Below are 14926 nucleotides of genomic sequence, written 5' to 3'. Positions count from 1 at the left end.
TGATTCTCACTAACACAAAAATACAGCATAAGTCACATCACCATGAACCATGATTTCGGTCAATTTTACACTTTAAACTTTTTGCATATTTTTCATTAACTTTAGGAAAGTACAGCAGTGTAAAAGCCTAATTATCCTTCTATAAGAATCAAGGGTTAGATATTCTATAAGAAATACATGATATCCCATTTTCAATACAATATTAAAATAGTTTTTCAATATATCACAGTTATATCACATATCTCCCTACACACACAGGAATGACTGCAGACTGACTTCAAACAATGAAATTACAATAATTGGAGCAGTGTCATCAGAGAACACACTTTAAAAACTAATTGTTAAAAAAAATGCATTCACCCCATTACGTGTGCGCATCACAAGCAGAACAAAGTATAAAATTACTGGGTGTGTTTCTGATAAAAGACAGGCAAACTAAATATATTTGACTTCTTTTTTTTAACCTTCAACACAAATATGTTTGCCTCATGTTTTTTTTTATAGTCAGTACGACTTGAAATCTGTAATAATCAGGAGAATTCTGCAATATGACTCTTCCTAAACTTGGAAAAACAACTTGGACTCTGCATATTTTGTGTGTGTCTTTATTTGATGCAACGACAAACATACATTGAAAGAGAGGATGATACATTTAAAATAGATTTTTTTGTCATGATTAAAATGATAATTTATCATTTATTTGTAGCAGTTTTATATGTTGAAAGTAATTAATCACAATTACAAGCATTTGAACTTATGTTGATTGTTTTTGTGCCCAACTGATTACATACAAGTCGACTGGTTTTACAGCACACACAAAAAAAACGAAGCAAAAATAATACGGTTATACATCAGGCAGAGAAAGGAAGAAAGAATATCACTCAAAACCACAGAAGATTACTGAAGATGAATTGTAGCATTATATTGATGAGGATGCAAAGGTTATGTATACATTTGGACTAGACGCTGTAGTAATTGTTGCAGAGATGTCAGCACAGTAACCAGGCAAATTAATACTGGAGGCTTTGAGGGGTCCGCTCCCGATGATGTATTTATCGCTGGAAATGGAGACAATAAAGCCAGTTATAATCAGCCTACAACACCAGTATTTACATGCTTGAGTGATATTAGTGACCTAAATGACCAAATTAAACAGTACAACGTGGTTAAAGTGCAACGTCTTACCTGTTGTTGGTGTTGCTACAATTGTGCCTGTGGATGACAAGAATTTGCACCACAGTGAAAAGGATGTTCAGATTTGAGTTCATATACACCACTAAAAATAACATATAACAAGCCAGGGTAAACTGTGTAAGCAGGGTTCGAATTACAACGTGGCTTTCGGGGGAGCCCTATTTTCCGATCAGACCTCTCAAGTTTGTAGAATAGGTATGCCGCATGTTTTTAGAGCTCCCCCTAAATTTTTCAAATTAGGCTTTCAGGGGAGGTCAGGTCCCTTTCAGGGGAGCCCAGCTCCCCTTAGCTCCCCCGTAATTCGAACTCTGTGTGTAAGTCAGAAACAGAGACCCCTGAATCTTCATCTGTAACGTTGTAAGCACGAGTACGCCCTCTTGTGGTTAAAAAGAGTAGACTATGTAATCCAGTCAACTTCTTTTGGACTGGACGATAAAGAGCAAATAAGAACATGTTTGTTGTTTATACACTTTATACACTTACACACAATCTGCTTTATTACTGATCTGACCTGTGTGTCCTATTTACACAAAAAAGTGCCCTGACACATGAGGAGGCTGAAGACCACACCATCACTTATCACATGCAAAAGCTTCTATTTTTACCTTGCACTGTTGTCACGTTACTGCCTGAATTTGCTGGAGGAGACTCGGCTGTCGTGTTGGAGGCGGCCATCGTTGCGTTGGAGGCGGCTGCCGTTGTGTTGTTGCCCATGTTGGGGGATGCTGAAGTGGTGTTGCTGTTCGTTCTGTTGCTGATCAGGCCCAAATTCAGTGTGTCCAGTTCTGACTGGAGCTGCATGTTCACCCAGGATTGTACAACGGTGTCATTCTCAAAAGCCCTCAGGTCCTGCAGGTGGTTACCCATGAGGTTCCTCACAGTGTTTACCGACAGGCTCTGTGCATTTCAACGAGAAACATAAGATTAAATCATATGTTGATCATACACTGGAAACAGCATGGGGAGAAAGTTGTCATTGATTCAAAAATGTTGGTCTTTTTAGCAACTGTCATGAAACAATCCAAAACAATTTTTTTCCCCCTATCTCTATGCCATGAAGTCTTGTTTGTGATTATTGCAGAAATAACTTGCATTTAAAGGTTGCATTCTAAAGATGCAAAGAAAAAAAGGTTTGTCATGGTTATATGATTTACAAAGAATTTTAGGTCAGGGAATAAAATTGGGAAATTATTAGCTATGATGTAAAGAATGGTTATAAAAAATAGCTTCTAACACTTCAGTTTTGGTCTTAAGCTACATTTTATTTGCTTGAAAACACCTTAATGTTGCAGTAAAACTTGTTTTTTTTTTCTCACCAAACATGAATAATTAACATTGTTCTGTTGCTTCTGATGGAAATGTGTCTTCCAACAATTTTGAGTGTGAAACACTGTATTACTTTGTGAAACATTTTCCTCTCTCATTGTTGTTTTTATAATCTCATCTACCAGAGATGAGGAAGTATCTGTTCTACCAGATTGCACTTATGTGCATTTTTCAAGTACTTGTGACTCTTTACTTCTACTATATTTGAACACAAAGATTTGTACTTTCCTCTGCTTGGATTCTTAAAAACAAGTAAAAATTGTGAGTACAGGTGTATAAAAATGACCAAATCAGTTTATTGAGGTAATGTGATTTAAGGAAAAATGTCAATACAAATGTTTTGTTGAATGTCATTTATATTATGAATAGTGCGCTTGGAAAAACCATGTTTGGGACATTGGCGTCCCCTTTGCATAACAAGTGTCTGCATGATTCTGTTCTCACGTCATGGAAAATTGAATCTTCGTGTAAAGTGTATATGAAAACGTTTTGATCCATAGATTGGAAACATACAGTATTTCTTCAAATCTGTTGACAACAAAGTCACACTTGAGCATTTTTAAGCTTCTAAATCACAAGATAAAGACAATTAATACTAAAATATTATCAATGGGTGAAAAGAAATAGTCTTACAGCAAGCACATCAGGAGCCAGGCTTGTTAAAACATTGACATCCATGTTGACATTCTCGGTTGAAAGTGTTTCTATGTCCGTGCTGGATGCCCCACCTGTGAAAGCGGGGAGAAAAAAAAAAGGACATTTGAAAGCGGTTGTCTGAAAGAAACATAAACCGACGTAAGGACAAGTGACGTGAATCCTCACCTAGATAGCCTTGGATTAGACTGTAATAGGTGCTAGAACTGGATCTGAGCGAGCTGAGGGACGAGTTTCTGATCTCATACAGGACAGTCTTCTGCTCAGTTGAACATGCCGTGAGATCCAAAGGTTTGGCATTCCTAACACGATGAAAGAGTTAACCGTTTTACATCTGTATCCACAGTCACTGTAATCTGGTTTATCTTGTAGTGACCTGCTGACACCGACCTGATGCTGTCCTGGGTGATCGTCTGCAGAGTGGTGATGTCTAATGAGCAGAGGTTGTTGCCGATAGCGTTCAGCTCATTGGTGCCCAGCGAGTTCCCACGAGTGTTCAAGTACTCAGTGATGATTGCTTTGCTCTAAACAGTATTATGGAAATATATATTAATGAATTAATGAATGAATGGTTTACTTCGGTTACAGTTACAGTGTAAACATTGAATTTTGTGCATTTAGTTTATAGCACTTAAAAGTCTCCCCCCCCCCCCCCTTTTTTTTTAATATATATTTCGGTAGCCGAAATGGCTATAGGCTGAAGCCAAGACTTCATTTTGCCTATCCTATAAAAATTCATAAAGTTACCCAGGACACCAGTAATACAAGAAAAAAAAAACCCCAAACAAAAGCAAAACAGAAGTAATACAAAAGAGAAAAACAAAACAAAATATTTATTTTCATTTAATGATAACTTATTCATATCAAACCATTTTTTAACCTGATCCATTCCATTTCTACTGTTGTCAGATAGAAATGTTAAACAGTGCACGTTTGGGGAAAAAGGCAAAGTGTTTAGAATCCTTGTTTTACCATTGCAGGCTCCCATGGTCCATCAGCAGGATTCAATAGAGCTGACAGGGTGTCGATTGTAGTGATGTTCCACCTCGAGATGTCGTCGAGGGTAGCAGCTCGAGAAACTGACTGAAGCACCCGCACTTGCTGGTCTGGAACACCTGATGTGAACGCCTGAACGAGTAGAGGATATAAATCAATGTACCTGTATCTTAGAGTAAAAACAGTGGCCAACTATTGCTTTAAATGTTAAGATTCTCTAAACTTACCTGATTGAGCCTCTGTATAATGATCTCCTGGAAGCTATTATCATCCACTCTCTCACAGATGCGGAAGAGATTGTCTCTCAGAGTCGGGACGTCCAGGCAGAGGTCGAACTGTGTTGCGTCATAGCCGAAGGGGAAGGCGGGGTCGCTGACTGTGACCTGTGTGATGTTGCCCACGGTGCAGCCTAAAGCGACAATTATGTGAGTTGTAATCTCGTTTGCACTTTTTTGCTGCTTTAACTCAATATCATGCTGATCAATGTTGGTCGCATAACGTCTTAGCATTTCCATTTGCTCAATGGAGAGCCATAGGGGGCGTTGTTTTATTAAGGCTTCACACAGGTTCCAAATGCTTCTTTTGTTAAAAGGTATTGAGCTCATTTACCTGCTGCTCGTGCTGTCCGCGTACTGGAGACCTCAGAAAACAGCCTCCTCAAATTACTCTTGCTTGTGCCATTTCTTCTTAGGCCGGGCAAAAAGGACCTAAGGAACCTTCTCCTTGTTCTCTGCAAATTAAATAAAGATAGCACAAATTAGCAAGGCAGAAACACTTTTTTTATTTTATATAGATCCCAGTAAAATACATATGAAAAAAACAAAATGTGAGTTAAACAAAAACATACAAATGGGAACACGCCCCAGAAGTTTCTTGTTAAGAACAGAGGAAGGATCCCAAGGTTGTTCAGTGTTTGCTCGTTCCAAGATGTGACATTCCTGAAAATAGAAGGAGTTTTATACATTAAAACCCAGTAAAATTTTGACGGGGTGGAAAGTATGTTGAGTGCAAAATGGCTGATGACTTAGTTTACACGTATTAATGAAAAATATGGCTGCCGTCAACATAATGTTTCTTCCACTTCACAAATCTAACTTAAAACACGTTTTAACTAAGGGTAGCTATGATTGCAAAGTATTTTCTCTTTTGTTTTTTTAATTGGTGAGCAGGAGACAAGGAAACTAAAACTGGTCAATAACATTTATTTATTTTTTTCGGCACCAAATTCCAGTTCAAGAATTCAGTTCAAGAACGAAAACTGTGCATTAATAACATCCTTTACAAAACCCAACACTCTTTGAGGAAAAACACACTTTGAACGTGTATTTTGGCGTCAGCTTCAGCTTGTGTTAGGAATATAAAGGACTGTTGTTCACTGCCCACAATTCTCATGTACGTATAATAATTCCAATCTTGTGCCAGATAAATGTATTGTGCGTTTTCTGTACCCGAATTGTGTTTCCCCGGAGAGCAGCAGACCTTCCATGGCAACCACTTGGCTGTCAGAGAAGTCTCTGCAGACTTGGAGATTTTCCAGGATGACGGAATCGGCGTTCCTGATGATTGAGCTTTCCAGGGTACAAGCCATGCTTCCCAGGCCCTCCACTTGTTCTCTACTCAGATCTATGCCGCTTATATTCTGGAAGTTGGAAACGTGATTACAGTGAAAACATATATATATATATATATATATATATATATATATATATATATATATATATATATATATATATATATATATATATATATATATATATATATATATGGTGTGTGCTGTGAAGCTAAATAATCTCTTGATTGTAGTTTTTCTTACCAAACAGCCTCTGGCTTCGCTGAAGAGCGTCGAGGCCCTGTTCAAAACTGGGGAGGCCACAGAGAAGTCTGCAGCACCCAGAGCAGCAAAGTAGGACCTGCAGTTTTCTGTCTGGATGTCATTGTTGCTGCAATGAGTTCAAATGCAGAGGCAAAATTAGTTCATGAACAGACACAAACGTAAGATTAAACTGCTTGTAGATGGACTCACTTGAAGTAGAGAAGCATGTCTGAAGGATAGCTTGTGAATTCCTGAGAGAGGTTTCCAGTGAGCAGGTTGTACATGCAAGTCAGCTGGAGAAAAAAGATGTTGATGTTTTGTTTTTGTTTTTTCAAAATTGCAATTATGCAGTTATAGAGGCTTTTTTTTTTTTTTTGGAAGGATACAAATATTTGCTGTTTATTTTACCTGTGGTTCCTGGAACACCACGTTCTGTCTGTTTTTCCTGGGCCGAGAAGCTTGGACCAGCTTCTTGATCCTTTCTGTCGTCAAACTCCGGGACGTGGTGCATGAGAAGCCACTCAACAAGGAGGGGGAAAGCCTTTGGAGGAGAAAAGAGACACATGGACTTTTATTTTCTTTGCAAACCGACCGACCAATCAACAAGCAAAAGGTTGAGGCACTTGCTGACTTACAGCTCTGTGTCGAAATCTGCACCACCCAGTGCTGGAAACAAAATGGTCGCCTAAAGGGACAAAAACATGGACTTTATAAAGATTCTTACCTACAACTTTAAATTCAGAAACTTCAACCAGAATATAAAGCGCTAGATTTCAACAACACTTAATCGAAAACAACATACTGACCTGATCTGATGTCCATGTCTTTTGGTTTAGCAGGTCAATGCTGACATCACTGGGAAGAGATCCCAGCAAGGATGCAGGGATCTCAGTTGCTACGGCATCAGGGACATTTGCCAACACGTTCACTGGATCTGAATCTGCAGCAATGACCTATTTGGTAGAAAATATATATTGAAAAGTTAAGTACACAGTTGCATTTGTCTTTGGAGTGACAAGTGTCAGTTTTATCTTAATTGCGCTTGTCAGGTGTTGAACTGCTTCTTCGCAGCTGTCTTGTCATAAAGTAATAATACAAGGTCGATGCAACTTTATGTTACGGTAGGAGCTGATGATAACTTTTTACCTGAGTGACGTAGACCTGTTGTACAACTGGGGAGGCGCTCAGTATGTTGGAAACAAATGCGGGGTTACTAGAGATGCTCAGCAGCTCAGCAGGTGGGATGTTCGCGATCAACTGTGCAGGAACACCAACTATGACGGTCCCGAGGGAAACCAAGGCTGAAGCACTGTTGACCTGTGTGATACATTTGCATTCATTAAAACCAAGTGACAAAGTTCTCACAATCATCCTATAATTTCTAAAACAAGTGCACAACTTTGTATATGCCATCATATTTACAGCTAACCATAATATGCCTCAAATTCAATTTATTCTTTCACCAGACTGGCTGTCATATATTATTAATTTGATATTTAAATTGTTCAATCAACGAGAATAAGAAAAGGTATGAAATTATAATCAATGCTTTACACTCACCACAACATTGCTTTACAAACAGTGATTAGAAGAAATTTTTCCTGTCAACTTATGACGTTTCTTATACAATAAAACTTTTGCCTGGGGTTGCTAAAAGGCAGCAGTATACATGTCAACAGCTGCAGCTGAAAATACTTTCAAAAAGTGATTTGGCCACTGTATTCCAGCAACTTCCAGTAGTTGGTGCAGATGTTCTGCTGGTGGTGGTGCCAGAAGCTGCAGAAGCTCATGATATTTAATGATTGCATTCAGCAGTAACAGCAGATAATACAGAAATCTATGTGTATTCCAATCAAAGCTCAGACAATTTTATCATTTCTATCTTGTTACATGTCATCATTTATAAACGTATTAAGACATCTTAACATCAGGCGTTTGTCCTGATGACCTTTAAACGATTGAACCTTACTGAATCCAATAGATGCATTTAAATGTTTGATATGGACTGACCTGGAAGCCTGAGCCTGGTTGAGTGATGGTCTGCACGAGTGTGCTGGCCTGCTCCGCGTTCCAGTTGACTGTGCCGAGTGAGGACAGAGCGGAAACGGCCACTTCTGGGGAAAGTGTTGCAAGCTGGCTGCTGGTCAAGCCTGAACTGGCACTGCCAAGACTTGTAATTGTGTCTGCATCAATGGTGTTGATGTTGGAAGCCAGAGCAGCAGATATCTATTGAGTGGATGAATAGATGTATGCATTTCACAAGGACAGTTAATGTTTGGAAATGTCAGAAAGCTCAATCAGAAAATAACATTTTTAATTACCCCACTCAAGCCCTTTTCAAATATATTCAATCAAACAATTATAATTTTGACTTATTAATTATAAAATGGTTTATATATTGCACTTTGTTTTTTATATCGTAAAACAGTTCAAAAGCTGCACAGACAGTGGTGTCGAGTTTGTTTTTGGTGTTAGAGAAGTTCAGGTCTGGTACCTCGGCGTCACTTGTTCCATTACAGAAATTGTTCAGCGTGTCCAAGATGCGCCTGGTGTTAGCGTCACTCAAAGAGGTAAAGGCTGAACTTGGGATCTCAGAAGAGCACAGAAGAAAGCCTGGAAGACTGAAGAAAAAGCAACATTCGATTTAATCTAATGTGCAAAACATTTCTTTACCCACTGAATTCCATGTCTGATTAATTTTTTTATGCTCACTTTAGAACTCTGAAGCTTGGGTTTGACTCAAACAGCTGTGTCACATAGTAATCTATTACACTCTGACGGATCGCTGGGGTGTTGAAGAGTTCCAGGTTGGCTGGATTCTCCAAGAAGGTTTGAATCTTTGACAAAAAACAAAAAAAAACCTCACAAATTATCGAATATAATAGAAATGTACATTGAAAACAGGCAAAATGTTGACATTAGCCATAATTTTTTTATCCCTGAGATTGTACAGACATGATGCGACGGGAATACTCACTTGAGAGGGAGGCACGAAGCTGGCAAGGTCCTCCGCAGTAGCAAATGTCACAAAGTTGCCGATGTTAGAGACAAACCAGGCAGTTGAGTTTAGTTCAGGATCGGTGGCATTGAAACATCTGGCTTCAGAGCCTTGGGAACCTGAAGAAATCCAGGACACAAATCACTGAGTCTCGTCGTTTCAGAGAAAGTTTGAGTCAGTGAAGTCACAAAAACAAGAGAATTGAGCTTGAGGAGAAAATTCATGATGTTTTAATTAAAAAGCTGATTTCGAGTTATGGTGAGGGATCTCATCGGGCATTGACTTTTCCAATGGGATCTGCAAGCATCTAAAGTTCTGTGATAAAATCAAAATGGAGTTTGTGGAAATCAAATGTATATATTCAATATGAAATACATTACACAAGCCAGAAAGTGTTAAAATAATCATGTAGAACGCAAATCTGAAATTGGACTGTTTCAGGTGTGCAGCTGTCATTTATCAGAATATTTCAAATAAATGCATAGTTTTACGAAATGAAGAAAAACACAAGATCTTTTCTGTAAATTCAAACCACGTACATAGGTTGATTAAAATAATTCAAATAACCACATTGGCTTCATGATGTATCTTACCTGCTCCTAAGTAGGTCCTAATTGTGGCGTACACATCACTTCTTCCAAAATCAGTGCTGTTGTATGTGAAGTTATTTCCCAAGACAGACACACTATTGGAAGTGAAAACATTTTTTGAGGTTAGCGTCAAGCCGTACAATCCTTCCACTGATCCTTTGGATGTAGAGAAAACAAAACACTTACAACTTCTGGAAGGCGAAGCAGGAGGCATTCTGCACTTGTGTGGAGCTGATGAGAGTCTGTGTGAGGAATGGTAGGTAATCATTCAGCCGGACCTCAAACCAGGCGCAAGCCTCGGACCTGTTGTTGCTGCTCAGAGCCACAGGCCACACACAGGGAAGGATCGCCATCCTCACGTCGCCTGGAACGTCCTCCTGAGAGCACACACATTATCACAAATTTAATGAAATGGCAGGTAAGGATAGGGATGGCGAATGTATTAGTGGTGATATTCACACACACGCACCGTTTCCAGGAAAGCAATTGTGTTGTTGTAGTTGTCAAAGATGGGACAGAGGTCAGAATTGTTACCAACCACGTTAGGAAGTCGTAAGAATTGACCCAGCTCTGAGATGCTGATGGTGTTTAGCAACTGGGAAGAAAAACAACACGTTAATATATGTTTGCATGGAAGCGTTAATCACATTTGATTTGAGCCAGCATTATTTTTCTTGAATTTCGTCTTCATTTCTACCTCTGATTCACGTGTCGGAGGCAGGAGAGACACAAACATGGACGCATCCGGCAAGACAAAGCTGAGAAAAGTTTCACTCAGGTAGATAAAGAAACTTCCACCGCTATAACATCTCAGTGGAACAGGACCTGTTTTTCAGAAAGACAGTGATTAAGACACATCTGAGGTAAAACTAGCGTATCGTGATGACTTTTCCAGACATTTTAAGTCTCATCCACAAACCTTCGAGGGAGAGTTGAATGTTTCTGTTGACCTCCGTTTGGGTGTCATTGCTGAGTGTCATGCGTAGTGTGTCCAGTACTGCAACTCTAAATTTAGAAGAAAAAAAAATTGACATTTGTTTTCACACAACAATAATAATATGCAACAATTTGTATCTCGTGAACTGTAGCAGGTGTTGTTCCTACATCTCTTGGCTGTTGTTACAACTCCTATTGGAGCCGATGTTGAACAAAGGTGTCACCAGCATGGGCGAGAGGTCGACCAGGAGAGGCCTCAGTCGAAACCTGATCCACCGCAGGAACTCTTCATCGCTGATGGCCGGGGAGGACAGATTGCCTCTGTCGAAAACTTCTTGAAGAAAGGCGGATCTCACTTCCTGTGTGTAGTTGACTGATTGGGCCTGTAGAGTATTGATATAGTCAGTGATTTAGTCGAATTACAAAAGATTAATAGATCTCTGTTCTTTTCAGAATTTACTTGATCTATAAGATGTATCTGGATTAATTTTCTAAAATGCATTCAACTACTTTCTTTCACTTGAAGCCTTGAGATAAGAAGTGCCTCTTTGGATGCGTTATCTTACAGGTTCCACTGCAACTAAAACTCAAACCCAGATCCTCAACACTCAAGATCAAGTTTAATGAGGTCCATCATTTCACTATATTTCCATTTGCATTAACTATGTCAATTGCGTCTATAAAATCATATACTAGAATTATCTGCAGTGAATACACAGAGAATTCCCAAGCTTCAGACTACTCTAAAAGCATTTAATGCTGCAGGTCTGCAAGCGTAGACATGGACATACATACATTAACGCGACATTAGTTGCTGGGATTTGTCCATCAGCGTCACCATCATATGAGACCAGGCAGCTTGCTGGTACATAATGTTTATGCCCTGCTGTTGTTTGTGGAGTCACATAATTACCCTCAAAAGTAGTTATTCAGAAAGTGTCTTTATAGGGGGAGAAAAATCCATAATAGATGCTTTTTTTGTTTCTATTTGGATAATACACATGAATCCTAAATGTGTTTTTAATATTATACCTGAATGTAAAATAAATATGTGTGAGGAGATCAATGTTTCAGAAATTTAGTGTGCAGTTTGCGGTGTTCACGCTTTTAAATTTACCTGTGCTTCTTCAACAAATTTACGACATAATCCTCTATATCACATGTAAAGACTATGCATTGTAATGCACTAATGCATTATAAGATGAACTTTTATAATCACTGAAACTTGTCTTCACTGGAACCCTTTAGCTGAAGGAGCTGAATATGTTCTAAATGCCCATCAAAAGTTACTATGATATATTATGGCCAATACTGTATGTGGTGAATTGATTTGTTGGTTTTATCTGGAAAAAGGAGCAATTATGTTGAATTGAACAAATATTAAATGTCGGATGTGTGGAAGTTTACCTCAATGTCAGGTGAGATTGTGTCAAAGAAATCATCAAAGTCGACGGGGTCGATGGCGGCCATGATTGTTTTCACATCTTGCATCCCATTCAGCTGTGAGGGCGTCACTGCCAGTTGGGTAAGCTGATCAAAAGTAAGAAGATCTGCAACCTCCACCTACAAGTGACAAGAAGCAAACCATACTTATTGTTTGGGTTATTGCTGAAATTACCATGTGACAGTAAAATGGAAAGGGACTTGCTATCTGTTTTTGTATTTTATTGTTTTTGAAGTGAAAATGCACCAAACAAACAGTCTATGGCAATGTAATTCATGAAAGAACTTAGTGGCTTACTCCACTGAAGTTAGTGTTCAAGGTCACAAAGTCCGTGAAAGATGCATGAACACGGAATTGACCAAAGTTTTCTTCAAGCCAACGTCTGTCATCGTTTACTGATTCAACACAGGAAAGACCTATGAATAGAAATAGATTATTTTTAGGTTGATCAACAAAAGGTTAAAGAAAGTGCTTGTCATTTTCATCACAGACAATTAAAACAAACCTGGAGGGGATTGTCTGCTGAGATAATCTTTCGCGAAGTCAAATATCTGCTGAGTTTGGCTCTCAGAGAGCTGACTGAAAACATTATTGAAGCCTCTGACACTAAAATGACAAAAAAGAATTAATTATAATACAACCATTAACATATATGGTAACCAGCACATAGAGAAAAGAGAGCGTTTACTCACATCTCTTGATAGGAGTTACAGGTGATATTTCGGGGGATGATTTCAAGTGTATTTGAGTTGGTGCTTGGGAGAAACAGGGGTAGGTAATCCTGGAACCATAACCTGAAGCCGTCTGCATCAAATGTGGCAAATCCTGGGCTGAGCCCCATCAGTGTCAAATTGAGGATCGTGTCACGTACGCTGGGGGTAACTGATGTTACATTTTGCTAAAAAGAACCCAAAAGAAAAACAAATAAGAAACAAACAAATAAAAACAAACAAACAATTAAACATTGTGAGACATTTTTTGTACATTATTCTTTTTTTCTGAGATGAGGACAAAAAAGAGAAGCACAGAGGGGCTGATGCCTTTTAGGCTCGACACTTTATATTTATAGAATGTGGTTCACATTGTAAAGTTGCAAGTATAAGTTCATTTGTGAGTTTTGGTAAGAGCTCGTGAATTCAGAAGAAGCAATCACTTTTATAGACATTTTTGAGTGCATTTTGGCCTTGTAATGAAATAACATTTATTAAAAAAATGAATAATTCCAACCTCTGCAGCATCGCGAACAAATGTGGCAAAGAATGAGGCGAGGTCTTCTTGTGTTGTCAGTGTTGAAAATGCAATGTTCACAAGTGTTTCATTGAGAAAGTTGTTTGAGTCAAGCAGTAATTCTGCTCTTTGTGCTGGAGTCAGTGATTCCAGGACGACCTCCTGAAAAAAATACGTAGAGGAAAATAAATAAATAAAAAATTGATATGTTAAAGGTTACATGCCGAACATAGGGGAGTAACGTGATAAATACAAGTGCTAAAATGCTTCAGAGAAAAAGACTTACAGCAGTTAGGTTGAAAACTCTGAGTTGAGAGTATGATGCAAATATTGAAAATGGACCCAAGTTTGCAGCGAGCCACTCGGCATCATTGGCGATTCCCATCCTGCAACCTGAGGCACCAAGATGATGTTTAAGTACACCCAATTTTTAAAAGGATCTTTTCATAATTTGCACAAGCACAGCGAGAAGGTTGCGGGTTCAAATACTGCAAGATTCCTTTGTGTGGAGGGTATATATGTTCTCCCTGAGTGTGTGTTGGTTTCCTCATAGGAATTCCGCTTTCTTCCCACAGTCCACTAAACATGCACGTGAGCTTAATTGGTGACCCTAAATTCCACTAAGTCTGAATATGAGTGTGTCTGTGTGTTTGCCCCGTGATAGACTGGCAATTTGGAAAGGGTGTATACCATCCTCTCCCAAACTGAGCTGGGATTGGCTGAAGTGACCCACAGCCCTGAACGGGATCAGCGGTATAGAATATGGATGGATGGACGGGTGGAACATGACTTGCTTGGCTCTCTTGTCAGTGACATATCCATTCAAGCAATGTATGGTGCTTTGGTTTAAAATGTGAACACTACCTGGCGTGTTGATGACATTGATAGCATTGTTGAGGTAGTCCAACAGGACTTGGAAGATTTCTTGTCGCCTCGCCATTGACATTTGGCTGACAGCACCACCCACAGCAACGGTACTGCAGTGTTTGGAAGAAAATGTTGATTCTCAATCAAGAATCATTTTTTTTTTCAATCTGGTCTGACAAAATTGTGATCCATTCCATTAAAAGTTACTCACACGACTTGGTAGTTGGTGCAGTTCATGCCTGTGGTTGTGTTTCTGAGCATCTCTGGCGTGAAACTTGGAAGGAATGGCACCAATAACACACGGAACCAAAGAATTAGGCGGCTCTCGTTGAAGCTCGGAAAGCTGGGGCCGATGATGTTGAATGTCCTGTCCATTACTCTATCTCTCACTGAAGGTGACAATTCTTGGGCCTGTTAACATACAAAACCACATATTTGCCATGCTGCAAATGTACAAGGCATGATATTTGGACAAAAGCATTTGATGTTATTACAGTCTCTCCTGCAAATGATTCAAAAGGTGAGATGAGTGTGAGAGTAAAGATATCCCCATTAATTAATAAGTGCAGGAGTGCAATTCCTGTCCAATTCTACAAGTAGCCTACCAGGTCACTCGCTGTCACGCTTGCACAGAATAACTCCACATTTTCCTGAGCGTTGCCCTCCTCTAGCCGGTCAAAGACAGCATCAATTATTGCTGTATCATTGGGATCCGCTGAGTTCAGGACTACATCTGCCACCTGGGAAGGTGTGAGTTGTTGCAGGACTTCGAGCTACAAAAGGGAATGGATATAAAGTCAGCAATAACAAAAAACACAGGTGAAGTAATCCAGTTCGACAGGTAAGCCATGACTTGACTGCAATTGCCACTTACACTGGAG

At 39.2% G+C, this 14926-nt stretch overlaps 1 protein-coding gene across 1 annotated transcript; it reads right to left on the bottom strand.

The window, feature by feature from the left end:
* Positions 1 to 602: 602 nt before the first annotated feature.
* On the bottom strand, positions 603 to 14295 carry LOC308142758 (uncharacterized protein). The gene is made up of 35 exons (XM_080513312.1): positions 14257 to 14295; positions 14043 to 14155; positions 13465 to 13571; positions 13179 to 13340; positions 12644 to 12849; positions 12457 to 12557; positions 12249 to 12367; positions 11915 to 12070; positions 10676 to 10890; positions 10491 to 10576; positions 10269 to 10396; positions 10041 to 10166; positions 9758 to 9948; positions 9575 to 9666; positions 8961 to 9100; positions 8696 to 8820; positions 8478 to 8604; positions 7994 to 8209; positions 7130 to 7300; positions 6790 to 6936; positions 6619 to 6668; positions 6392 to 6524; positions 6194 to 6276; positions 5984 to 6110; positions 5619 to 5809; positions 5018 to 5108; positions 4780 to 4900; positions 4398 to 4579; positions 4147 to 4302; positions 3565 to 3698; positions 3343 to 3476; positions 3154 to 3248; positions 1800 to 2091; positions 1186 to 1212; positions 603 to 1058 (listed from the first exon to the last, which is right to left on the bottom strand). Exons 1-35 carry the CDS (start codon positions 14280 to 14282, stop codon positions 943 to 945), a joined length of 4686 nt encoding a protein of 1561 aa, XP_080369438.1. The 5' UTR covers positions 14283 to 14295; the 3' UTR covers positions 603 to 942.
* Positions 14296 to 14926: the final 631 nt, after the last annotated feature.

Source organism: Blennius ocellaris (genome assembly GCF_963422515.1).
Source record: "Blennius ocellaris genome assembly, chromosome: 17".
Classification (NCBI taxonomy): domain Eukaryota; kingdom Metazoa; phylum Chordata; class Actinopteri; order Blenniiformes; family Blenniidae; genus Blennius; species Blennius ocellaris.
The sequence above is the reverse complement of the archived record's forward strand: the minus strand, read 5'-3'. Positions and strand labels throughout refer to the sequence as shown.

What these genes read in the sequence shown, in the direction of transcription:
- LOC308142758 (XM_080513312.1), bottom strand. Translation starts at nt 14,282, where the DNA reads ATGAACTGCACCAACTACCAAGTCGT. An exon ending in TGCACCAACTACCAAGTCGT is followed by an intron (nt 14,156 to 14,256) that starts GTGAGTAACTTT and finishes CAAACACTGCAG; the next exon opens with TACCGTTGCTGTGGGTGGTG. An exon ending in CCAAGCTTCAGAGTTCTAAA is followed by an intron (nt 8,605 to 8,695) that starts GTGAGCATAAAA and finishes CTTTTTCTTCAG; the next exon opens with TCTTCCAGGCTTTCTTCTGT.